This window comes from Chroicocephalus ridibundus, chromosome 2 (assembly GCF_963924245.1).
Source record: "Chroicocephalus ridibundus chromosome 2, bChrRid1.1, whole genome shotgun sequence".
Lineage (NCBI taxonomy): Eukaryota > Metazoa > Chordata > Aves > Charadriiformes > Laridae > Chroicocephalus > Chroicocephalus ridibundus.
The window spans coordinates 121924935-121952316 of NC_086285.1; the positions used below are offsets into that span (position 1 = coordinate 121924935).

The 27382-nt window shown below is 43.3% G+C and overlaps 1 protein-coding gene across 1 annotated transcript in view; it reads right to left on the reverse strand.

The window, feature by feature from the left end:
* Positions 1-19817: 19817 nt before the first annotated feature.
* GAREM1 (GRB2 associated regulator of MAPK1 subtype 1) overlaps positions 19818-27382 on the reverse strand; it is a 107839-nt gene continuing 100274 nt past the window's right edge. The window contains exon 6 of the mRNA XM_063326782.1: positions 19818-26210. Coding sequence (XP_063182852.1) covers positions 25298-26210 — 913 coding nt within the window. The 3' untranslated portion in view covers positions 19818-25297. The remainder of the gene's footprint in view (positions 26211-27382) is intronic.

Consider the following 27382-nt stretch of genomic DNA (forward strand, 5'->3'; position numbering starts at 1 on the left):
ATGTTGATGATCATAACATTTGTCGTGCAATTTACCCTAAGTCTGGGCAAGAGCATTTCAAATGTATGGAAATTTGATGAGGGAACCGGTCTTCCTCTGAATGCTACTGCTCGGCACAATGCAACAAATGTGTATGCTTCTGTACCAACATTACAAATGTAGTCCTCCTCTGATTAATATTCTCTGAAATGTAGTTATATTTAAAGCATTCATAGCTGGTTTTATTAGCTTTTGTTGGAACCCAAAGATTCATGAAAACAGCCAGACAAAATTAACAAAGATTTGTCAGAGCTAACAAACACTCTGGATCGGAAGATACCCTACTAACGCTGTCTTAAAATAACTTTCCTATTTTGACATGTCTTGATCAGCACTTTTCATGCAAATAATCCTCCAAATGCGCCTTCAATTAAGATATGCACATAGATTTACATGGAGTTAAGAAGACACAAACGAGACCGTTCATAAATTCAACGCTGGCTAAAATACTTAATATCATAAACAGTGAGCATTTCATAATTTCAAACGTGAACTACTGGATTTGTGACTGCAGAGACCATTTACATTTTTTGAAATCAAGGTTACACAAAATGGCATAAATACCACCTGAATTGTAAACTCTTTTGTGCTTTCACTAGAAGAAAGCTTAATAAGTAGAGCAATATATTACAATACATTGTGCAAGATACAAACTCCGTAGTGGATATACTGAAATGGTAAACTTCCATGGGGAAAAACCCTCAAGTTTCTGCTTATTCATTACGAACAGGAATCACTGAGGAGCACAATTTAAAAGTGAATTGGTGAATAAGAACTACTCACTTTTCAGTGGTGTGTAGGTTCCACGGAGTCAAAAGAAACTGGGGTTTTATTAATGTCGTTAACAAACCTAAAAATACTCAAGAGGAAAATACTTTTTTTTCAATTTTCAATGCAGAAAAATTACTCAGGAAGTCCAACATCAGATTCAATACTGCACTTTATTGTATATCACAAAATTTATACTACTAGCTCAAGTTTCTGAACAAACACATTTTTCTTACAAAAGCTGCACCACAACTGACTTACGGTGGTGGTATTTTTCTGTTAATAAAGGAGGTGAGAGATTAAAAATACACATGTGGTTTAGGAAATGAAACATTTCAACTGGAGTTTTCTTCTTTATGAGTAGATGCTTTCCTTGGATTTGTAATTTAATTGGTTGAAGTTGCAATGTCTTGGTAATGGTCACCGCTTGTCAAAACAGCATTGAAGATTCATCAGCCCAGGTCCTATGGCTTTCCTCTGCAGCTGACTTCCCTGATTCACAAAGATTTTTCTATACGGTTACTAGGACTGCATCTATTATTTTTAATGAAACAGCTTAATTTTGGAGACATACATTTGACACATTTACAGATAATGTGGACATTCATCACCAATCAGATAGTGCATTGGTCAGTTGGAGAGCCGTACATGGGGTTGCGGTGCTTCGCAGAAAGACTGGGCGTTTACCTGGCTTTCCTAAAGCAGATTTATTCACAGAAAGTTTTACTAAAAATCTTTAATGTAAGCTTCTCTGTATGAAATCACTGAGATACCAATATGATAGTAAAACCCGCCAGTGTAAAATCTGCCCAAAGTTCCACTTCTCTTTCTGGTCCTTCTCACAGGTTAAAATTTTCAAGACTATGCTCTGACTGCATTGCTGGAGCCATGTGCATCAGGCATGCTTCACTCTCTACAATCAGGACCGCAGTAAAAAGCCTATTATTGGGTTCCCACAACATGCAGAACAAGCGCTTGGGCTGTGGAAGTTGACTCCTCAGGTCAACTGCCTTGTTCCTGTCCTTCGTTCAAGTGTGGGTCTCTGCTGGTACCCGGTGGCTGCCCCTCTAGCAAAGACCCAGAGGCTTAAGCGAATGTTGTCTTCTCTGCTCCTCCTTTTCTGGGCTCTGGACTAGCTGTACAGCTGGACCCAGCAAAGTATGTGCACATTGTCTTCAAAGCTCTGTGCATGACTCATTCCCCACCGCTGAGTCTATCGGGAGTCACAGCATGGGCTTAAAAATAAAATAACATAACCCCAGCATTTAAGTCAGTGGCTCGGGTTTGAAGTAAAAAAAAAAAAAAAAAAAAAGGTAGGTTGTTATTCTAGCTACTTATCTGTCTGTCTTCAAGAAACTCAGCATTGCAGAAAATCTTTTAGGCATGCCACCTAATATCTATGCTAAACAGTACACACAGCCTCATATTCCTGATTTAGGCAAACTAGACCAATTTCATTGCTATTTGCATCACACGGATCAGCTCGCTCAGTCTAGCTTCTGCACAAGTAGCAAATAGCTGAATCATAATGTCTAATAGTCTGGCTGGCGCTGTATTGTCTAAATGCAAAAAGGGGACCGATCCTAGACACTCGCTCTCTCCTTTCAGCTAAGCATGTCAGGTGTCTCGTACCACCCACGCCAGGCAGACTCAGCTCCAGAGTGCAAGGTAGGAGTCCATGAGTTGTCATTTTTTTAGGTGCAGATGAGAACAAAGTTGTATTTCTTCATTTTTTTTTCCCCACAGCTCTCCTTTTCCACTGTTATTAGAGCTCAGGGGCTTTTGCTGAGACACAGACGCCACGTGTCAGTTAAAGTACCTTTGATTCTCATAAATGGGATCTTAATTCCCCCATCTACTTGGACTGCATTTTCAAGCTATCTTCAAGTGCCGGTAGTACAGAGATTCATGTCTCAAAAGGAGATGATAACCACTAAATAAACCGCATTTTCTGAACAGTCATGCAGTCTATTGCTGTTTGTTAAATCTGGAGTTGTTGCTTAGAGACTTTTGTAGTATTTGAGCCAGTAAGGGCAAAATATCTGTATTTTGCCCGGATTGTGCTATGAAATTATGAAGAAATTAAATATATGGTGATCTCATTTCCCCACTTCTTTTATATATTCTAGTTTATTACAAAAGACATCTCTAAAGTCAAGTTTTAGTAATTCATTTTGTGCAAGAAGATTATGAATTTTTTGCAGCAGATAGATTCCACGTGGCTTCTCTCCTTGTCCTCTCCCCTTTCTGAGCATCAACAGAATGAACTGAGGGAAAAGAAAAGACCACAGCAATCCCGACTGGTCACCCCTCCTACACCCAAAGTAATAATTTTCTGGAGTGTATATGGATAGGTCTCCTTTGTATTAAACTTTAAAACCATCACCGTTGCCACCTTTTTCTTTTTTTCATGGAATGCCTTTTTCTTTTTTTCCCCCCAAAGTTCATTACTTAGAACATGTACACTATAACTGGTATCATAAAGCTTGCAGACAGGTTTCCATTCCAGTTTTCGTCTTCATTTGCTCGCAAATTCCTAAACTTCCACTTGAGATGAAACAGTCTATGCTTGATCTCTGCCTTTGACTTCACCTACTGTGAAAACAAAACAGCATCTAAGAAGTTTAACCTGAATGTCTGGAACTTAAAAGAACAAAATCAAATTTCATTGTTTCCCAAGGTTGCAATGCTTAATCATACAATAAACATGATTGCTCTTCCAGTGCAATACTCATGGGAAAAAAAAGAACGTGTGCTTTTTATCAGATTTAAACCTTATCTCTAAACTTGATGGAACATTTTGATTAACTTCTTAATGATACCTTTTCTGCTTAGCGGCTACTAATATGTAACTAGAACCAGCCATCCTGTGCTGCTAGAGCTCTGTGTACGTGCATTTGCCCTTGATTTTTTTTTTTTAACACCATCTGGATCCATGCAGTCTATGCTACAAAAAGCCAGATCAAATCTTGTCAGCAGCACGTCTCCCTCTTCATCTGGGATTGCTGCTTTTTTTTTTCATACCTCTCATCATGTTGTGAACACTTGGGTTTGGAGGCAGCTTTCACTCACGTAAATGATGTTTACTCGTTCAGCACAGAGCATTGTGAATTGCATAAAATAACACTGCAACTTCAGTTGAGTTTGTTAAGTAAGCTATTAGTTTATTAAGTTTGGTAGTTATTAAGTTGTTTAATAAACTTCAGTTTTTTAACTTTGGTAGGAGTCTCTGTTTCCTCTTAGAAGAGTCAGGTTTCATTCTGACTGCTGGTGTCATGCCTTTGTCACCAGAAAAGATTTGTCAGAGTAAACTGAAAGGAGAGAAAAAAAATGAAAGTATCTCTCATCTCATCTGGTTAAGGAACATCCCCTGCAGGCACTCAGGACAACTGCAGGTTCGCCTTGGCCAAAAGGAATGGTGATCATGTTTAAGCGTTAGTGTGTGTGATCGGGAGGAATGGAAAAAGAAAAGCTGCTGGGATAAGAAAATATTAACTTCCTTAAGGGAAAAAAAGCTCTAAGGTAAAAAAGAAAATTAAATTGAGATAGTGAAAACCCACCATGGGCCACTGCATGATAGTCCACAGGCCACGTCTCCCAAGCAGATCGATGCTCTTTTGCGACATGAAGCCTGAACAATTCCTCCTGCTCAGCACCCCTTGTGTTTGCTCTGCTTTTCATAGGTTCCCACCTCACAGCAAGATCAATTGCCACTACTTACGTTCTTTTTAAACCTATTTCCATTAGCTTATAGCAATGCACACGTCTCACTTGCAAGCACCATGAGACCCCCCGCTGCCCCAGCCGCAGCAGCCCTCTCCTCGGGGAGGTCTAAGAAAGTGGCAGCCAGGGAGATGCGAAGGCTGCCCTGGCACAGGGATCACATAAAACATACTTTGTCACTGGAAGCTGGAAGCCTGAAGAAAAACTTGGAAGTGTAACCCCTTCCATGGCCTCTGCTGGGGACAAAGCCAGTGGTGGTACCCTGTGGTGCTGTCTCTGTTGTCCCTACGGAGAGGTCATCCCTGCATAGCCTGCTGCTGGGGGCAATACATAAGAGTCGTTCTTGCCTTGGAAGATTTGCTGGAGGAACTGTTGGAGACCAACGCTTTGTTTCACAGAGCCACGGAAGACCAGATATAAATATTTGCCCTCCTCCCTTGGGAGGGAAGTGTCTGTCGCACACTCAATCCCCCTTGCCAGGAAAAGCTGTGGCTGCCCCATCCCAGAGCTCTGCCTCATGTTGGCTTTCCTGGCCAGGTGCCCGAGCGGTCACACGGTGGGAGTGACTGTGTAGCCATTTGGTTGACATCAAACATCCCCACTGGCTACACCCCTGTCCAAAAAAGACCTGCAGAGTTGCCTGGCTGTCAACCGCCTTCCCCCGAAGAGTGAATCTTAAGCATTGGAACAAATTTGAATTTCTGAGAAATACAAATAGCCACAGATGCATTCATTTTGAATGCGGTCCCAGCAACCTCAGAGGTATTTCTGAAATTAAATGTGGGGAAAGGAGGAATAGTGGTTTATTTACCCCTTTTCCCCCTCAAGTTTGTTTACCTTTTTTCCCCTGGGGTTCAAATGAGCAAGCCGCTCTGCCCTTTGTGCTAGCAAAGTCACAGAAATGCTTTCATTTACACCATAATCATGCCTGAGTGCCTCGACTAAGCGGTGCCACTTGCTCTCCTAAGAGCAAGTTATCTTGGCTTTCACTTGCCTTGGTTTATACCCCTATTGCACAAAACTACTTCGCAGGCGTTTCAGATCACCCTCAGATCAGCTGTAGTTGGGCTTATTTACATATTTTCTTTCTGTCTTGTTTCCCACAGCACCTCAGTCATCTGGTGGAATAGGACTGGGCAGGCGAAAGATGATTTTTTTTTTTTTTTTGTCCATTCCACAAAAGACTTTCCCATTTCTTATTAGGTGGCATCAAGATGATTTCAAAACTTTGTTATCAAAAAAACCTGGGATTTTTTGGCTGGGGCTGGGGTGCAGGAGCTCCATTACGTGGGCTGATGCGCACACAGGTGCGCAGCGTGCAGCCGGGCGCGCGGGGCCCCTTGCACAACAGGAGGGTTTTAGAGCTCGAAAGACGGGAAGTTCGGTATCTTTGGAAATGCACGGCTGAGCATCATTTTCTTAATCAGCAGTTACAGCTGCTGTCAAACTGCCTTCCTGGTGACTCCCCGCTGATGGTGGAAGCACTTTAGGGAATATTTTGCAATACGAAGATCACCTCTTAAAGGGGAAAGCAGAGCACTTTGCCATCTTTCAGCTGTAGGGCCAAAGCCTTTTGCAGACTGGTTTTCGAGCAGTGGAAAAAATTAAATAGCCTAATAAGCAGTAGAGAAATCCTAACCTTTCTTTACTACCATTTTGTTCAGTATATATTTATGAATGATTAATTTGTGCTGAATAACTTGTACAGTATCCGTGATAGCATGACTTCCTTTAGTTTATCAAACAGGAGTGCAGTAAGCATCCTCTCCGTCCCCACCACTTTTGGCTTTTGTCACAAGGGGTGATGAAAGTATTTGAAATTTAAATAGCTACCAGTGAAGTCAGAATATTTTTCGCACATCCCACCCAAGAGTCACTGTGTAAGACATAGCCACACACTTCTAAGGGTCTGGATCATCTCAGATGGAGCCACACATTATCAGGATTACCCTTGTCTTTTCCCAGCTGCAGCTGGGCTTATTGGTCATTAAACCTCAAACTTCAGTTATGTTTAAAAATATGTCAACCCCATGCAAATACAGATGTGTGCTGTACAAAACTTTTACGGAAGGGGAAATGTCGTGGGTCCCAGCAGTCAGAGCCCCAACTCCTCTCCATGGATGTGCAAAAGAAATGAGGGCAGGAGGAGCATCACGGTCACGCCTTTCAGATCCAGGGACTGCTGGATGCAGGCCCAGACCTCTGAGCTGGGTGTTAGGGATAGTCATTATATATTTGCTGATGATGTTGGGGGCTAATTGTTCCAGTAAACTTGAATCTTGGTACTTTCAAGCTTTGGCAGGAATGAACTTGAATGAGATAAATGTTCTTGCACTTACAGTGTATTTTTACAATTAATTGACCAAATACTCCTGGGAAATGGGAAATCAGTTTCCTCAATTTATTGGAAAGGCAGTTAAATTGGGACTATTAGGAGGCTTAAGTAAGAGCACAGAGTAAATCGCTGCCAAATCAGATTGAGAAAAGGCAACCCAATGGTACCTGTTTGTTGGTGTGATGCTTTGCTGCCTCGATGGTGCCGTTTAGTCCAGCAGCCACAAGCAGGGACACAGCACTCGGTTGGTGCAAACCCAGGACCTCTGGCAGTGCTGGTCTGCTGCGGCCACAATCGTCACCAAGATACTTCTTCCTCCTTGGCCCCCAAAACCTGACAGCCATCGGCTTCGTCACTGTTGGCAGACAGCCCTCAATACCTGGGATGAAGGTGGTGGGAGCTGGAGAGCCAAGAATCCTCACTGATGGATCAGGGGATGCTAACCCTGCTATTGCTAACTCCAGGGGAGCCTGGGGCTGTGGCCTCAAAAAACAGAGTTTGCCGGGCATCTGAAGGGTGGTTACATCCAGCTTTTATAAGCTACCACTTGATCTCCGTAGTAAGTATTTTTTATTCAGTGTTTCTAAGTTCCTTCACAGTAAAATGCAGAAGATGCCTCTGACAGTGCCGCAAGTATGTTGTGAGTATCTTGAGATGGCTATTGAGAAGTAGCAAAGTGCTTCCTCTTTTCAAGTAACGAAGATCAAAGCTTCCAAAGTTTAAAACGTTCACTTAAACCTTCTAAGTACCTTGAAACACCATCAGTACATGTTTTTTTGTAACCTTGCAGCCTTTTGTTTAATTTGTCATTCAGAAACACAGCTTCCATATAAATGTCATGAGGTGTAATGTTCAACTTCAGTTTAACAGGAAAAAATTGTGAGCAAATCAAATCAACAGTTATAGTTATTCCAGGTACATGAATCTGCCATGCTTCACCAGCATCTCCAAAACCACAAGTTCAGGCAACTGAAAGAAGACAAAGCATTGTCCTGGTGTCCTGGTGGACAACAGGATGACCATGAGCCAGCAATGTGCCCTTGTGAACAAGAAGGACAATGGCATCCTGGGGTGCATCCAGAAGAGTGTGGCAAGGAGGTTGAGGGAGGTCATCCTCCCCTTCTACTCTGCCCTGGTGAGGCTGCATCTGGAGTACTGTGTCCAGTTCTGGGCTCCCTGGTTCAAGAAGGACAGGGAACTGCTGGAGAGGGGACAGCAAAAGGCTACCGAGATGATTAGGGGACTGGAACACCTCTCTTTTGAAGAAAGGTTGAGGGACTTGGGTCTCTTCAGTCTGGAAAAAAGACGGCTGAGGGGGGATCTTATCAATGGTTATAAATACTTAAAGGGTGGGTGTCAGGAGGATGGGGACAGGCTCTTTTCAGTGGTGCCCAGAGACAGGACAAGAGGTAATGGGCACAAACTTGAGCATAGGAAGTTCCACCTAAACATGAGGAGGAACTTCTTTACTTTGAGGGTGGCAGAGCTCTGGAACAGGCTGCCCAGAGAGGCGGTGGAGTTTCTGTCTCTGGAGACATTCAAACCAGCCTGGCCGCGTTCCTGTCCAACCTGCTCTAGGTGACCCTGCTTTGTCAGGGGGGTTGGACTGGATGATCTCCAGAGGTCCTTTCCAACCCCTATCATTCTGTGGTTCTGTGATAACAGAGACAAGTTCTTGAGCCTTCAAGTTCACAAAGTTGAGGGACTCTGGTAAGAAATCCTCCACGTTTTAGGATTTTAGTTTTGGGTTTTTTTTTTCCCAGCATTTCCCCTCCACAATGTTCCTGAGTCTTAGCAAACTTGGAAATCTTGCACCACTGATTAGCTTCTAAATTGCTTTAGACAGTTTTAAGAGTTGTAAGATTACACCAAGAGTATTGGTGTATAAGAAGAATTACAGTTTCTCATTTCAGCCTCAAACTGGAAAGAAAAGAAAGAGAAGCTGGCATTTCTAAGGTCAGGTGTGTAAATTTTTATAAATATAAATTTGTATCTATATATATATAAATAAATAAAAAGAAACCACATACCTAACACCCCACCAGACATTACTGCAACACAGGTAGGTACCAAAAACATCTTCAGAAATCTTGCTGTTTCATTAAAATGAGATAGAACTGCTCAAACTACACTTTCTTTCTTAGAGTTCTTGCTTCAGAATCCTCCCAGAATAAATCTTTTCTTCTTTTTTTTAATTTAAGATGTCATTCCAAATTTCGAGGAAGTATGCCTATGTCCAACCTAGCTTTACATTTTATTAAGGGACCAGCTTTTGGCTTTATTAAAGCTTTAGTAGGCAGTCCTTTGGATTGCAAAGCCCAGCAGATGCATTAACATGTCATTGAGTGCCATTATAGAAATACTTTGAATTTTCATGGCTTCACATGTGCTATATTTGGATACACAGCAAGGTAATTCATGTGCTGGGCAAGCACTTTTGACAAGGGGTTTGTTGGATAACAGATCCCATCTGTACTGACATGGTTAAAATGCCAGGAGTGTGGTGTGGATGAAGCATGGTTTCAATAGTGCCAATAAGTCAGCACGCAAGTTGCCCTCTTCAGGAGAGAAAGGACATACTCAAACAGAAAGATTTGAATAGGATTATTGTTTTAGGTTAATCCATTTTTAAAGCAAGTTATCAAATATTTGATTGAAGCTTTGTAGAGAAACAAAGAGCTTGATTTATGCAAGGAAGCTGACACCTCTGCCAGGAGCTGTTAAGTAGCAGGTTAGCATTGTCAGGCTAATGCAACTTAATTACGGGTACTGAAAACAAAGCATCTAGAAATGAAGTCACAACTGAACAACCACCGTGCCTACAAGTGACAGAAGTAGAATAGTTCCATCAACTTGAGCGATAAACTGAAGCCCATTCGTGAAATCAGTGGGTGTCTCGCCCGAATGAGCAGTGCAGGATTAGACTCGATTGCTCATCATGCCGGCACTAGTCAGAAACATAGAACAGATGTCAAGTAAATAGGGAAGTGTGGGACGAAACAGAAATAATTGTAAAAATGTGCCCAAGGATAAAATAAATTGATCCTAAGACACTAACAAACATTCTTGTATAAGACGAAATGAGTCTTTGTACTGAGTTGGCTTTTATTTTCTTGCTAATATTGTATAACAGAACTCCATTGGCATGATAGGAGGGGGGATAATAAAATAACTTATCAATGCACTATTAACTCTACATGCTCTTACCTAATAATAAGATATTGATGTCTCCTTTAATGCGTGTCCCATTGTTGAGAACTTTCTCATTACCCCGCAGTAGCATACACAAAATGGCTTTTTTAATATACTCATGGCCATGAACGTTTGGTGCTAAAGACTTGCTTAAATGGTCAAAGATATCCTATTTAAGAAACAGCAAACACTTACATTGCACATTACCAACATTAGAATGGAATCTCATTATCCATTAGCCAGTATTAGTGCAATTTATAACTTACTTTAGTTTGAGCTTTGCAGAATTTCTTGATCTTTGCCACATCATCAGCTGAGAATGTGGGTGCTATTTCTTTGCTCATCAGTTTGATATTATTAGCCAGCGTTATTGTCCCGGGTGTTTTCCTCCAGATGCAGAGAAATGTCATGAGATTAACTATTAAACAGATGAACTATTAAATACAAACTGGACCCTTGTTTTCATGACACAAAAAGCTGCTTAGGAAAGAGAAAGTGCAAGTGGAATCAAATTCAAAGAAATTATTAGATTTATCCATTTTATTATGGCTTAGCAAGTGAAATCCACACCAAAAGAGGATTTAAAGAATTTCCAACATGAGAATTCAAAAGAACTAGAACTACGTTGTACAGCTGTATAGCACCGGGGATTTTGTTTCTTCCTTGCCCCGTGATAATGGGTGAGCTATCTGTATGGCGTGGAGCAGGGGACATCTCCAAGAACATACTCTGATGTTAGGGCTTCCTTTGAAGGAAGGAGAGAGGACAACTCAGGTTTTGCTTTGTTTTCAAAAGGCTTGTCAGACACTTGAGCTTCTCCTAAACACCGATCAGACAAGCCTTGAAAACCCCACAGGGTGAGAAAAAGCAATCATCTCAGAAACCTAAATTTTAAAGCAGGAAGCAGGGCAACATCGCCTTAACTTCTACTTTATGAACCTATTGATCTTTTGTAAGTTTACAGGCTTTGCAGGGACGTGCTAGTGAGACAGATGACCCTTCAGAAGGGCCGTGATAAAATGCTTTGGCGAGGGGAGAGTGCAATTGATATAAACCGTCTAGAGAAAGGAGCGAAGGCAGCCCAAGATCTGCGCGTGAGCAACATGAGCACCCCCCCAGGGCATGGCTGCGTCTCCCAGGTAAGAGGACTCGAACAGAAACTAAATCAAAAAGGAATCCAATTCCAGCTCGGGCTGCCTCTGTAGGCTCCCAACAAGCTTCTGTGTTTGCTGAGCCTGCCTCAGCCATTGCAGTCAGGCAGAGCTCTCCCAGCTGCCCGGTCGGGCCCTGCCCAGGCCGGGGCTGAGCTGCGGATCCACCACAGCCGCCCAGGCCGAGGGCTCATGGAGGAGCAGGGAGACAGCCCAGGGGGCGTTCAGCTGTCATGGGGCAGGGTCCGAGGCCAGGCCAGACAAAGTGGGGAAATTTGGCAATGAGGAGAGGAGGATGGGTGGACATGGTTGTCCTCAGCTCCACAGGCGATGCGACAGGCGTCCCCGCTGGCCACGGGGAGCGGCAGGCCACAGCCACCACAGGCGAGCCCTGACTCTGGCTCTAAAAAAACGGCATCTTTATTGTAATCAGTACAGAAGAAAATTACGATTAGAATTCATAGCACGCGCAACCATGCTGACGAGAAGTTTTAAACTGTTCACGGTAAAAAACAATCCCTACGATTTGATATCACGTTCACTCCGAGCCAGCCCTGACAGCCTCCATTGCTGCCGGGCCCAACCGTGCGGCCGGCCGGCAGCCCCCTGGGGAGGGGGTGCTGGGCAAAGGGACCTTGGTGCAAAGAGATTTTTATGACCGCTTATTCCTCCTGCACACCGTCCAAAAGAAACTAATTTTTCTGTAAACAGCTTTCATGCGATACTTGCAGTGTTGTAAGCAGAACTGTTCGCTCTTGGGATACGCGATTTTCGGGTATTTCCCCACTGAGGAGGAGGATGGATGGCAACCCCAGCAGCAACACTCCCACCATGGTACAGTGAGGAAAGGAGCACGCAATGGCACATAAGCTGCCCTTAAGTGAAACCAACCTTACTGCATGGGCTTCTGCATTTATTTCTCAGACAAAATTCATCCTGAAATGAAATAATACGATTTTTAGAAGCCAGAGGGGATTTCAGCCAAGAAACTAAGACAACATTCATCAGCAAAATTTGACCCAAGGTGTTATTGAGCCTCTTACGCCTGTGTTATATATCAGAAAAATTCTTCCCAGAGAGCCATCCTCCATAAGAGCCACTGCGTATTGCTCTGCATTTTGCAATAAGCCAAGTTCATAAATGCATTTTTAATTGATGTAATGGAAGACTTGGAATTTTTTTTGGGGAAAAAAAGGACTATAATTCCTTCAATTATGCTGAAATAATTCAGATAACACCTTGAGGTAAATCAGGACATCCAGACCTGAAGAGACGTCTGCCTGGAGGTGCTCGCTCTGCATTGACCGAGAGGTGCCAGCTCCCCACCGCAGCCACACGCCCAGGACCAGCACAGGCAGTGGGCACCCAACGAGACCAGTGCCACCAGCAGAGCAGGGGAAAAATGCTGTATTAATACTTGCCATTAATACTTAGCGATTAAGAAAACCCAACAACCAGTGCATATTGCCTTTTATACAGCTGAGAGACAAAACACAGACCAAGTTACAAAAAAGCTTAAATCCAAAATAATTACATTTTGTCACAATTCCTTCCACACAGCCCAAGCTACCAAGGAAGCGAGCTGCCAGCACCCGGGGAGAGACACGATTTGCTCCACAGCTCCCTTCAATCCCAGCATGAAAATTTCCAAATGTTTGAAACAGGGAGCAACTAAATCTTTTAATGCTCTCTGAAAAGCAATCAGCTCACCGAACGCATCATTCAGCAGCCTCCAATATAAAATAATTAAACCATGAAAAGCTGCTGCAGTAATCTTACTTTAAAATCCTAAATTCCTTTACATTTTGAGGATCTGATGGCATTGACTCCAGTCAGACACACACAGACAGGGCAGAGACCGCAGGAGCTTCTCACAGCTCAGCTGAACACACCTCTTCCATTCCTTGAGCAGAGGCAGCTTAACTTTATGAAGATTTGTTGTTGCAGCAAAACTATCCAAGAGATACAACTAAATCCAAATTCATTTCATTTCCAGCCAAATTATATTTTGATGTGGGTCACTAGAAGCTAATCTTTCATCTCTGTTTTTCATACTTGAAAATGAAGAAAAAGAATTTCAGATTAAACAGCATTTATCATACTAAATAGAATTAAATCAAATGGAAAATTGCATAAAGAAACGCAGCTAAAACAATCAAACTAAAAAAGCCCTTTACCTGTGTGAATGTAATCTTTGATTTTCTCAGCAGAGAAGAAAACCTTATTATTAAGCGAACTTAAAAGGGAGCCTGGATTACCCTTTTCCCATTTCCCTGCACTTGAAGCGTCAGTCTGTCTTCACAAACAGATTTTGCTTCCTGTCTGTCAGGCAAGTTCACTTGCTTGTTCTCACATGCTGGAAAAATTCGTGTTTTCAGCATCACAGAAGCACTTAAGCTGTACAGTAAGCAGCAGACGATTTTTTTATTCATGCCTTTTTTGTAAGTTACATGCATATATACACAGACACACAGGTGCATACATGCACCTGCATTCAGTAATATAACCCAGTTTTAGCAAAAGACCGAGCTAATCAGAGGCTAGCCTGCTTTTAACAACCTTTTATTGATGCTCTCACTTTTAAAGAGCTCCCATCTGAAATAGCTTATGGTAAGTATTAAAAATGAAGAAACAGCAAAGCCTTCCAGAAGACACCCATTTAAAATGACCTGATATATTTCAGTATAATTGAAGGAATTATAGTCCTTTTTTTCCCAAAAAAAAATTCCAAGTCTTCCATTACATCAATTAAAAATGCATTTATGAACTTGGCTTATTGCAAAATGCAGAGCAATAAGCAGTGGCTCTTATGGAGGATGGCTCTCTGGGAAGAATTTTTCTGATATATAACACAGGCGTAAGAGGCTCAATAACACCTTGGGTCAAATTTTGCTGATGAATGTTGTCTTAGTTTCTTGGCTGAAATCCCCTCTGGCTTCTAAAAATCGTATTATTTCATTTCAGGATGAATTTTGTCTGAGAAATAAATGCAGAAGCCCATGCAGTAAGGTTGGTTTCACACAGAACTTGAGAAATGCTAAGGTTTAGGGTCCAAGGCAACATTTACTTTGTTCCTTGGTATTTGGGCATGTTTCCTTTAGATCCCCATGAATGAGCAGGTGCAAACTGCATCCCTTGAGAATTGGGAGGGCTTTTTTTTTTTTAACCCAGTCAGAAAGAAGCGTCCCCTAATTCAAGGTGCTCCACAGGTTATTGCATGAATCTCAAGCTCCGTAAGTACCAACAGAAAGTTGTAACACCTTGGAAAAGCATGCAAGAACAAAAATACCAGCAGCAGAGTCACAGATGGTTTACAAACACAACGGGCTGATATTGTTTTAGTGGTGGCTCAGGGGGCTTTAAATTCATCTGTTCCTAAAATCTTCATTTTTGCCTCGTGCTTCTGAATAAAACCCAACATAAGTTTCAGGTAAAATTTTGCATTTTAGCATGAAACTTTGAAATTCATTAGTGAAGACAGTGACTTTTAAATACAAAATACTACTTCTGTCCCTGAAAGCTCCTAAGATGTAAATCCCTGGAGACGGGGAAAGCAGTCCCAAGAAATGTCCCGGTGTGTCCTGTTCCCATTCCTTTGCCATGCTCTTTGCTTGGGGCTGCTGTGAGGGAGGCGATACCGAGCTGCAACCTCAGGCTGAGCCACTGCGGCTCAGCTTACGCTGGCTCTTCATCTCTATGTTGGTCCTTTGTGTTTGGAGATGAAAGGCACAGTGTGTCAGAGAGGCCTCTCCTCTGTCTTTTAGAAACTGCCTTCTCATCTCTGGTTTTCCACAGTTCAAAAGTAAGACTTTGAAAAAGATTTCAAAGCTGCATCTTGTATATGGAAATTCACGGCTCCAGGCAGGTTCACGGTCAGCTCTGAGATTTCAACTTTAAGAGTAAGAACCTGCAGCCTAAATATAACTCCTTTTACTTGTGCTTTGCCCTTCTCTGTTTTTTCTGTTTAAAGCCATCAGTAGGAATAAGATGGCACCAATTTTCATGAATCATCTATATAGTTTTGCTTTAGGTAGGTATTTTGATTTTCTTGTAAAAACACTGGGTTAAGGAAATATGAACACAAGCCATTTGGATAAGCTACAAAACTCAAATTCCAGCTGCTAGTTATCAAATATCAGTCACATTATATATGCTTAGGAAGCAACTAAACAGTAGCTGAAGGTATCTCGGAAATACTCAGGAATGTATTCCTCCACAGGAAGGTGAGGAAGTAACCAACCCGCTTTCAGGCCAGTAGGAGCAGAAATATTGTGCCATACACTGGGCTTGGTGACGGGTTCATTTTACACATGAAGACCCCAGGGAAGAAGAATGAAAGAAGCTCTGTCAACTGAAAGCTTTGTGGTCCTTAAAACAGTTCCCTGCGCTCAACAGCTGTGGGTTATTTTGTAAACGTTAGTTACGTGCTTTTATAAGGGATATCACCCTACAGCAAGTTAGTCTGCAATGGAAGCTCAGAGGTTAAAGCTCTCAGCACAAGAGGGATGCAGCCGGCAGGAGCAGGGCAGGAAAAGGATGGGCTGCTTTGCCTGCACATACTAGCAGGGCTCCGTGTGGGACCAGAGGCAGAGACAGCCACCCACCCGCTGCAACCGCCCCGTCACCCGTGACAAGAGGCACCCAGTCAGTCTCTGCAGGCCAAAAGGTAGCAGAGGAGGGTGACAAAATGAAACGATATGCTGTTTCGGGTTTGTAGGTCAAGCTGGGAAAGCTGGATTTGTTCTGTTTGTCGCTTCTTTAATTAGTGGGCTTTTTATCCTTGGCCTGCTGCGCTCCCGCTGGAGGCTCAGTTGCCAAGTCCTAGTTTTTAGCATTGCACAAGAAAAAAAAGCCAAAGTTAACGTCGGAGACCCTGTGAAATGACACTTCCTTGTTTCAATAAACCAGCTGCAGCAGAGAAGACTCAAAAAAAAAAAAGAAGAAACAATATGTGCCCTTACTTTTTTTTTTTTTTGAAGTCAGGAAGGAAGGGTTATTGGAAAGCTTACTAGATAGGTGAGAGAGAAGTGTTTAACTACCACTGCCTTTCATTACAGGAAGCAGAAGACAAAAACTTTTGAGAAATTAATAGTAAGGCAAGAGTAACACGGCAAGAGTCTGTGGTTACACAGACCTATGTGGGACAGATGTAGACAGAGGGCCATTCCCATCTCTACTGCAGTTTCACTGATTTGTTAGTAAAAGGAGAAATTTCAGGGCCATGAAAATGGTCAGAGGGCTGGAACACCTCTCCCTTGAAGAAAGGCTGAGAGAGTTAGGGTTGTAAGGCCTGGAGAAGAGAAGGCTGTGGACCTTATAGCGTCCTTTCAATATGTAAAGGGGGCTCATAAGGAAGATGGAGAGAGGCTTTTTACCAAGGCATGTAGTGACAGGACAAGAGACAATGGTTTTAAACTTAAGAGGGTAGATTTAGATTGGATATAAAGATGACATTTTTTATGATGAGGTTGGGGGGACACAGGTACAGGTTGCCCAGAGGAGTTGTGGATGCCCCGTCATTGGAAATGTTCAAGGCCAGGCTGGATGGGGCTTTGAGCAGCCTGGTCTAGTGGGAGGTGTCCCTGCCCATGGCAGATCTAGTTGGAACTAGATGATCTTTAATGGTCCCTTCCAACCCAAACCATTCTATGGTTCTTTTTGAAGGATAAAAATACACATTGTCTTCAGGAGGAAACTGGTGGACTGCTTACAGGATGGCCTGTGCTTCATTATTCAGGAGCAAAGGCTATCTGGAACTAGCATTTAGGATAGTTTCTAGCTGTCATACATTTCTCCCACTTCCAGAGCTGCAGTTAAATAAATAAGATTAGCCAAGATACATGCAGTTCTTCAGGGCTCTGCCAGTTCTGAACAGCGTCGACCCATTAGAGCTTCCTCCTGCTTTCTGTTTGCACTAATCCACCGGAAACCCAGCCCTGGAGACCTGCTTCACTGACCCCCATATTCATTAAGAATAATTGTTGATACTGTATAATGGAATAGCAGCAGCGCAATTAAAGCAGCTCCTTCTTGTGGCAGAGCTTTTATGGGATTGGCAGAGAGTCCTAATGAGATCCATGAGCCCATCTATCACCCTCTGCAGCCCCTCCAGCTGGTTTCATCTGTCGGCGGCCGTGTGCCAGTCTGACGCTGTGTGGCACGTACAAGTACTACAGCAGCCACCGCCACACAAAGCAAGAGGACACATCCCTCTGCTTCATTGCCAGGTCCTTAGACTTGGCACCTCAAATATGCTGTCTCCTTTCTCCCTGTTTTCTTTCTTTTCATTCTTCTCCCTCCTACCCCAGACTCCCTGTGAGGAATGGTTTTCATTTAATCCAAGCGTGTTTGGCACCACATTCCTTTTGTCCCGCCCAGGAGTCAAGGGCATTTTGAGGTCTCATTGAGCAATAAAGAAAGAATTGGGTCATATTTCTATGCTCACATTGTGGCGGCCTGGTTATCCATCTTGAGCTTCCCACCTTTGGAATTTGATGGTGAGAACAGGGAGAAGACACCTTCTTCTCAAAGCCGCTCTTCGTGTCAGCTTTTCATTGTGCTGAATGAAAATGAATAGCGATGCTTTTATCCTGGGAAAGGAGAAACACTGGATCCAGGCAACTGAATAAAAATATAAATACCATCAACTTTCAACAAAAGTTGATCTTCACTGAGCATGATAACCAAAGGCAAGAGAAGAAAAAAAATAATCTATGTACAGAATACAATTAATCTTGAGTTTTTGCATAACCCCCAGAGCTGCCATTCCAACAGCTGCCCATAGAGGCAGAGGCAGTGGTTAGCAACGGGTGCCAAGGGAACCCTTAAAAATCTTGCTGCCATGGGAGCAAGGCTGCTACGGAGATGGTCCAGCAGCATCGAGGGCCTGGGCAAAATCACTGAGGGCAGCTGCCCAAGCAGCCCTGATTTTCTGTTCATTCTTCAATGGCAAATCCCACCATCTGCTCGTGACGTGAAACAAAGGGAGAACAGGAGAACTTCGCCCAGGTTTGCAGCTTTTGGTCACCCTGTGCACAGGAGAAAGTGGTTGCACAGGACATGTGCATCTGATGACATAAAGCATGTTTATATCTGGGCAACAGAGCATGGTGCAGAGTGCCCCGAGCTAGTGATGACCTGAGCTAGCACAGTCTACTGCAACTAAGGACTTCAGTGATTAGTCACTGGCAACATGAGACAGGACGTCAGGCTCTCTCAATATCCTGAATCCCATAGCAACTCGACTCAAGGACAGGAGCCCCAGCGAGAGCGAGAACAGGGTACATACACACCTAACAGATCTAGGGGAGGTCTAATTAGCAAATTTGTGATACCAAGAGGAGCAGCATGTCCACAAGTGTTAAGCTTGCACTTCCCAAAGAGAGCTGTGTTTTCAGGTCCCTCCCCTGCCTGCATTCCTTATTCACATTTACAGGTAGCCATGGTGATTAGAGTCAGACAGGAGATTTATGTCAGGCTTGATGACTACTATAACACACACACGTAAACAGAAAACACCTGTCTTAGAAGAGCTCTTCCCTGATAGGGGGATGGCCACATTTTGGCTTGGGCTATAGCCCTTCCCTTCCCCTTCCTGCACTGAATGCTTTCCTGTAGACCCTTTTGCCTAACCTGGAACCAACTGACCAGAGCATTCAGAAAATTAATTATTTTCCTTTCCCCTCCTTGGAGAGCGGAGCAGAGATGTGCCCTAGACAGCCCTGCTCATGGCAGAAGAGATTTTTCTTAACTTGTGAAAGCAACTCTGCTTCTCTCTGTTCCCCAACCCACACGATGCACATCCTGCCTCCAGACACGCTTCTCCCCTCTCCCAGATGTGAGGGTTGGAGGCAAGTAAACCCCATCTGTCTCAAATCCAATGGCAACCATTGTTGCAGATTCTGCCCTGCTTTATTTCTCATAAACATACCAGTCCCTCCATAAAACCCTCCACAACTTTCTTTTGGCCTAGTATGAGCGAAAGAAGGTTCAGCCCAAGGGGAATTTGGCACAACAGCACCTTACCTGCATGACGTGTGGGTGGTTGTAGAGCTGACATTTCCCCCTGTTGCCAATATTGGAGGGAACGTGAGCAGACAATCCAGAGCACAACGTTGTTTTGTCTCTTATTTTCTCCCCACCCAATAAATGCTTCAGCGACATTTTGCAAAGCAGAAATACTTGCGCGTGGTCTTTGCACTTGAAAGCATATCCAAATTATAATTGACTGCATTTCTCTAAAACAAAGATAATCGGCTGAGGGCCTGGGAAAATAGTGTTTTAGGTGAATATCTCCTGGAGACAGGAAAGCTATCTGGCAACAAATTCTGTGGGGAACACACAGTTCGATGCTCTTGCTGAAGGGGACCACGTGAAATTACAAGACAGGGAAAAGTAATGTGTCTTAAGAGGTTAAATGCAAAAGTCTGATCACTCCTCTCGATTATCCCAATCTTACTTTGTGAATTCACTATTTGAGAAGTGCTTACTTCCAAATTATACCGAGATGAGCAAGAGGATAAGTCAGTGAAATTACTGAACAAAAACCATTTTATATAATACAAGCAACCCAACCAATTCCGTACAACAAATTCTGTACACGTTTGAAATATCATGAAAATAGTGTCTTTAATATACAGTTTATATACTTACAATATGCGGTTTAAATTTGTTCATATACATTACAGGGATATTTATTTGCACCTGGTTTAAATAATAATCTGCCTTCAGCCTTTTACACAAAAGCCCAAAACAGCACAGAATTCCACAAAACCCATGCTTCGTTTTATAACGGAAATGTACTTTTTTGACCTACCCAAAGTGAACCTAAAGAGCTAAGAACTAACAGATATTTTGAATACAATTCAGAAGATTGTCCAAGTCAAGAGAATCACTCTGCAGATTTGCACGCTGAAAATTTGGTTATTACGCACAGAAATGGTAAAGTCTGAACAACTCCTGGACTATTAGGAGTTTAAGACGTAACAAATGAAGAGTCATTTATTGCTAGGTCTCAACAAGGGGCCTGCGTTTCCCTACTGCCCTGCCACCCCTAATACCATGAAGAAAATGGACAATCCCTCACTTCTATTAGGATTTCATTCGTACCTTCTAGCTCATACACGGGAAAGCTGCAATTTCACAGCATCAAAAAGAGGAGCCAGGAGAGCTGGGCGAAGCCCTTGTCCTTTCACACAGGGCTGGTGTTTGGCTTTTAGGTAGTGTGGTGTACCCCCCCGCCTGGCCCGCAGGCAGGCACCCCCCGGGCAGCACGCAAGGAACTGGTGCCAGCACACTTTATGTAGCGGGGACCCAATCAAGGAGTTGACTCAAGAAGAAAAGATAGGGGAAAACACTTCAAGTATTTACAGACAGATTTGAAACATGGTGGTTTTTTGCGACAAACATCGCTATTCACGCTGTTTCTCTTGAAGCTGTTGTTGTGGAATAAAGTCAATTAAAGTGGCAAGTAAAATTGTTGTATTGGAAAAAACTGTGCAATTTGCAGTTACTTCAACCCTTGCTTCTAGCTGCAAAGAACACTTCAAAATACATTTTCCTTCCAATTTTGGATGGACCAAATGTTTTCTGTCTCTAAATTTCTAGCCGTAGGCAATTTTTACAAAATGGCAAGAATAAGAACGCAAATATGCACTTGATTTCAATACAGCTTTGGTTAGCCAGCCAGGCAGCAACACAAAGAGTCTTAATCCTAGGCACAACGAGCATTTAAAGGAAACCAGCATTTCCCCTCAAGTTTCCTCCCCATTCCTCCCCTGGTCGATTCCGTGTCCACCTCCAGAAAAGCCCCCATGTCAGAATCCAGCTTTCGCCGCTGAAGGCAGCATCAGTCCTTGCGCTGCCATGCAACTGTTGCATAGAAAGGATGTGTCTCTTGGTGCAGGACAAAGAGACGGCTCCATACAGAATGACACACCAGATTTTTTTGCTACCAAAACCCCCAGACAAACAAAACCCCCAAGGATGACACACAACTTCAGACATCGATCACTAAATAAGCACCAGAGGCCTTACATTTATTTAATCTGAGGAAAGAAGTCCAAGGTTAGGGTTGGGCTATTTTAGCAGAGTGCCGTGAAAAAGTAGAAGACTCTAGGTCCACTCTGGCATGACACGTGTTGTCTGAACTCAATAGCTACATCTCTGTTAGCAGATAAAATGGGCCAGAGCCTTCTCTCAGGCCCCAAGGACAAACAACAGAGCTCGTATCAACATGGGTGAACTCCACTTCTCTTCAAAACCAGGCTGCTTTCCCCATTGCTAACCTCCGAGCCGTGCTTGGGAGCTGCCTGGGATCACTCATTGCACAGGCCAGTTGGGTTGCACCAAATCAGGCAAGACCTCATGTCAGCTTCTCAGCAGCAAGGGACTCCCACAAGAGAGTGCCCGGCGCTGCTCGGTTTGCTAGGGCGGTTTGCAAGTCCTATCAAACCCTGAGTGCTGTCTCCTCCTATTCACATCAGCTGGTAAAAAGTTCATATCACAGGGATATTCCCCAGAGTTTTCAGATACTTCCTAATCACAGTGGGAACATTAAAGTTACCCTCCATCTCAAAGTACAATAAGCAATGCAGCATTTTGTAACATTTAACAGATTAAAGTCGCCAGGTTTTACACCCCATCCTTCTAAAGGGACTGTGTGGTTCTCTGCTAAGGCCTGAAGGACTTAGCTCCTGCCCCATTTCAAAGGTGCCAACATCCATTTATTGCCAGGGACTTTCCATGAGATCGACACATTCACATTGGTCTGCCTTGTTCAGCCTTCCTTCTACAGCGCTGAGGATGGTCCTGACCCCCTGAACACCACGGCAACAAAGCTCAAGAGGAAAGCAAATAAATTAGATCCCATGGGCATCAGTGTTGCCATAGCCTGGCTACCTACACAGCGGTGGAGAGGCCGAGCCACCATACTCAGATGAGGGCTGACCTCTTCTCCCTGGTGACAAGTGATAGGACGAGAGGAAACAGGTTCAAGTTATGTCAGGGGAGGTTTAGATTGGATATTAGGAAACATTTTTTCACTGAAAGGGTTATTAAACATTGGAATAGGCTGCCCAGGGAGGTGGTGGATTCACCATCCCTGGAGGTGTTTAAAAAAAGGGTAGATGGGGCACTTAGGGACATGGTTTAGAAGTGGCTTTTGTCAGGGTAGGTTAAAGGTTGGACTTGATGATCTTAAAGGTCCCTTCCAACCTCAGCAATTCTATGATTCTATGATTCTATGATTCTATGATTCTACTCCGTCTCCTGATTTCACCAGAGCAGATGCTTCAGTTCAGCTTGGACATCACAGCAGGTGGCTCGACGCCGCAGTCATCTAATTCACACAACACAAAGGTTAGGAACACCTAAATTGCAAAAAATGGCTTGGAAAATTAAGATGATGAGCTGCTAAGGGCAAAAGAAAAGTGAAATGCTAACATATTATGCATAAAAATGAGTAAGCAGTGCCAAGCCAGAGCAAGACAACTGGAAGGACATCAATAGCAAGTTTGCAATTAGAGGCTTTAGCTGTACTTTTGCACACAGGATCTGCTTCTGAAATCATTGCACATTTCTGGGCCTTTCAACAGGCCAGTTTTATTTTGGTCTATGCATACGCCATCTTAATGCAGCACGCTCATGAATGCAAATTTGCAAATTCCACCAGGGTGATGGCCAGAAAAAACATTCCAAGCAGGTAAACAGAGATAACAGAACAGGTATCCATCCGCAGTCAAACAACGTTATTTTCTTGAGGATGTTAATATCCTAGGGGCATCCGAAATATTTAATGTTAATATTACAAGACTGCCTTTTTTTTTTTTTTTTGAGAGAGAGAGCTATTTGACTTATTTTACCTGGAATTTTTTACTTACTTTACCTGGAATTAACAAGCCAAGTAAAACAAACAGAAGTACCTGACATTTAAAACTTGGTCCTTTCAAATCTGAATGCTCATTGGACATAGTGAGGGATAAATGCAGTTGACTTCAACTTGCACATGCCTACCAACAAGCATACACATCTGAACAGTACTTGGATTTGATTTAGTCTTACTTGCAGCTAAAATATGTTAGGACGCTAATTAAAATGCACCCGGAGAAAGCTATTGATCTGTTGCTAAAAGTCAATACATTAAGAAAAAGAGTAGGATTATGAACTCTTGGGGTTTTTCTATTGGGATGGTTTTTGGCTCACTGCTTTCTAGTACCCACGTCAATTGGGCTTTGCTCTCTGGTTGGGAACCGGTGGTTTGAATTATTGCAAGACAAATGATGCATCTTGACTTCCGCATGGAGACATGACATGAAATTTGCCCGGGCAACAGAAAACTCCATTTGCAGGAAATTCTTTTTAATGAGTCAATATGGTTGAGAGAACAGGCAACAGCAGCCTCTCATTTTGTCCCTCCTCTGTATTTCGTCTTGATGCTCCCACTACGTGCTCTACAATGGAAAAAGTGAGATTTTTTGTACTTCAAAAAGGTAAGAAAAGCAGGTGATGGTGTCACCCTGTCCAGGGCTCTGCTCAGCAGCGGATGAAGGTGAAGCTGCTCCAGCATCCCTGGCTCTGACCACCTGAGGATCCTGGGCACGCACGGTTGCTGAGGATGGACACCACAGACTGTTTTCTGAATCCCTGCAATCGGTACTACAAAAGTAGAGGATCCTGGGGTTATTTAGACATAATTCAGAGAGCTCTACCAAGCACAAGACATCAGCTAACAGACTAACAAAAGTTAATCCTATTTCTAGCCTTCAAAACAGTTAAATTTGAAAGGTCTCCAGGGGCAGCCTAATGTCCCCTTCCCATTTCTGTGCTCCCTTTTGACTGCTGCCTCCATGTGACATCTATTGCAGTGAGTTTTTGCAGCTGGGCAACTGAATTAGCACATCTTACGATGCTACGGTTCCTCCCACTTTGACACACGCATCCTCCTGCATCCACTGCAAACAGGACAGGTGAACTCAAACATCACAAGCACTTCCCAAGGCATGGCCCAAACCCTCACTTGGCCCCTTCTTACCAGCATGTAAGGCGCTGTTTCTGCTCCCACCTCGCTAATGCTTTATTTCAAAGGCATCCTACAGGAGTACTATCACCTTCCCACACAGATCCGACCGCAGGAATAGGATAGCACATCAAGCGCATTTTCAGAGGATGGTAACAGCAGCAGAGGAAATAGGAGGGGTTGCCTTTCGCCAGAGCAAGGCCATTGCAGGGGCTGCGCTAGCAGGATCTGCCGAGAGAAGAGTCTGTGTGCTGAACTGCTTTTCCCATGAGAAAGCTGCACGACCAGAAGTCATGCTACTTGCTCCAGCCATCCGACTACAAAAGCAACTTTTGAAATCTACAGGTCATAAACTTTTAATTGGCCAGGGCAGAGTGGCTCAGTAGGAAAATCCCCCTTCTCCCTCCCCTCTGGGCAATGAGCTGAGCAAGACTCTTGTTTTGAAAACATTTAACTCTTTTTGCCCAAAGTCGCACGGAAAGTGTATCCACATTACAGGTAGTCAGGAAGATACTGTTAGTAAAAATAGGCTGCAAGAGTAGTGTATTAGTGGCACTTCACAGCAACTCTTAACATTTTCAGATGTAGTGTCAAAATGATGTTTTTGTATATCTGAACGTGCTCCTTGTTAACAGAAACGGAAGAAAGTCACAGCATGTTGCCAAATATTATTTGAACAGAAATAATCCCGTAAGAAATACATTTTTTTTTTGCAGTTAACACAAAACTGTAAACTGGATTGGTGTGTGTCTTTCAGCATCAAATTGTTCAGTAATAAATACAACTAAGTCTTAACAGACTACGAAGTAAAAGTTCCCTTAGTGTCCAGTTTTTAGCAGCTGTTGAACGTTCAGGGATGCACAAGGCACACCTCTGCAGATTCTCTACCTTTATTATTGACAAACCAAAACAAAAAAAAATATCCATCCACCACTCGAAAACGTTTATCTGCATAGTAAGAATTTTTCTACTACTATTTACAGGAAGGGCTTTTAGTGCAAAAAACAGGAAGTGATGTATTAGCTGAAGTGCATCAAGCACATCGCGTACAGTTTCTCTAATAACTAGTCGGCATCACATCTTGGGCCGCCAGCCATTAATGAACTGTAGTATTTTCTTAACCTGCAATTTGCTTAGCTTAAAGTCTTCTGACAGGATTTCTTCTGTAAGCTGAACCAGTAAATTGCCATCAATCTTCTCTGTAACAAAAAACGATATGACGTCTTCTGACAGACCAATAAACCTCAGCGATTTAGACACTTCCTCTATGGAGAGTCCAGAAAGGTCCGTAGGTGGCTGCCAGGGAGAGCCATCCCCACAAGATCTTGGTGCTAACTGGAGATGGAGGGGAGATGAGAAGGGATAAGACACAGAGAATGTATCCTGTATGCCCTTTTTAACGAGATACTGATCTTCCAAGAGGTCTGGAGAACCAGTTTTCAACTCCTCCTCGGCACCATCTATTTTCAGTGGCAAGGGACACATGTCTGTAACTGTTTTCTCTTCACTTGACTTCGGTGCCCGAGGAGGTAAGGCAGGACACGAATGGCTCTGCTTTGTGTTGCTGACTCCCAGAGTTTTCTCATCAGTGCAGTCTAGAGAGTAACTTGCCGACTTTGGACAGTTAGAGATGGTGTTCGTGAACTCTGCTGGGGTCAGCGGGGAGTACCCCGCCGGGAGCTCACACCCATCGAAGTCAAAAGTCAAAGGTGCTGGACAGTTTCTCTTTGGCGTACCTGGAGTCTTCTGTCTGGGGTAACTGTAGCTCTTGCTTGGATCGAGCAGGAAATCACTTCTATTCTGGCCTTCAGCAGTCCCCGAAAAATGGTTTGGCCAAGATAACCTCGAAGGCAGGGCTTCAGTTGAGGGGCTTCCCAAAGGCATCGTGCTCTCGGGCTCTTTGGACTCGGATTTCATCATGTTACAAGGGTAGCAGGAAACAGGTGTGCTCTCAGTTGGGTTGGTGTTGTCGCTCTCTGTGACATTGCTTAAGGAACAAAGCAGAAAGGATGTTGTTAGTACAAAAAAATGTGGCATTTGAATAAATTAATAAATCATCTGATAGAGTCAGAGGGTGGCTGTCACAAGGAAAGAATCTTCTTTCCTCTGGCAGAACTTTTCAGATTTGAATTAACAACACGTCTGAATAATGCATTGACAGTTCTTTTACTCCTTCTACGAGCCTGACAAGATGCTGATATACCCAAAGGCCTCACGTCTTGGTTTTTCAAGCTTGTAAAAAAGTAGATGTCTCAATTCAATTCTGTATCATCTCCTGAACACTCAGTTTTTCCACTGGCAAATTCCTGAGGGACGCCACCATGGAAAAGGAACAGCCTCACATACACTAGAAGATGTTCTAATCCTGTATTTTATATTTATATACCGCAGATGTGTCATGGCATGCAAAAGCTCGTAACAGGAGCAGGTCATCATTGCACCAGACCCAAGCTTGACTGACGTAAGAGATGACCTAAAGCTCTTTTGGAGCCAACGTTTTCATTTGTTACGGCACTTGCACGTGCACACAATCCTTCCCCACCAGTCACCGGTGCAAAAACTGCACCAGTGCACAGTATAATAACACAGAATAAGTTAATGCTTACTGCCAACGGAAGAGTTTTACCTGGAAGTGTAAGCAGACCTAGCTGCGTGTGCTGAAGTATCAGGTTTTAAGCTTACCCCGCAGTAACTTAGTTTTTCGTCCATATCCTTCAAAAGCTATGATGAGAAACGCTTGCTTTTCAAAGGCACGTAAAGAAAGTCACCCTGACCTACTTCCAGGTGGTAAACTAAGCTCAGCCTGTCTGAGGGAACTGATGGTTTATATCCAGGTGTTCCTGAGAGGCAGAGACGCCAACAAAAGCATGTAATCTGTTATCAAAAGCAAATGCTTGCTGCTTTTACGCCACTTTCTTTTAGAAAGTCTGAAGGACTGGGAATTACAGAATCTGGAATTCTGGCCAATTAAGCCAGAACACTGGAAAAACAATTAGCAGATTTACAAAATCCTCATCTAACAAAACAGAGGGAAACCAACAGTTGAAATAATTGTTTTAATTACTCACCTCCCTCTTCTGGAAACTAACTAACTCAAGAAAGAAACTAGGTAGTCATTTTGTGACAGCTCAGTGAGAACCGCTTGAGGAGGGCAGCAGC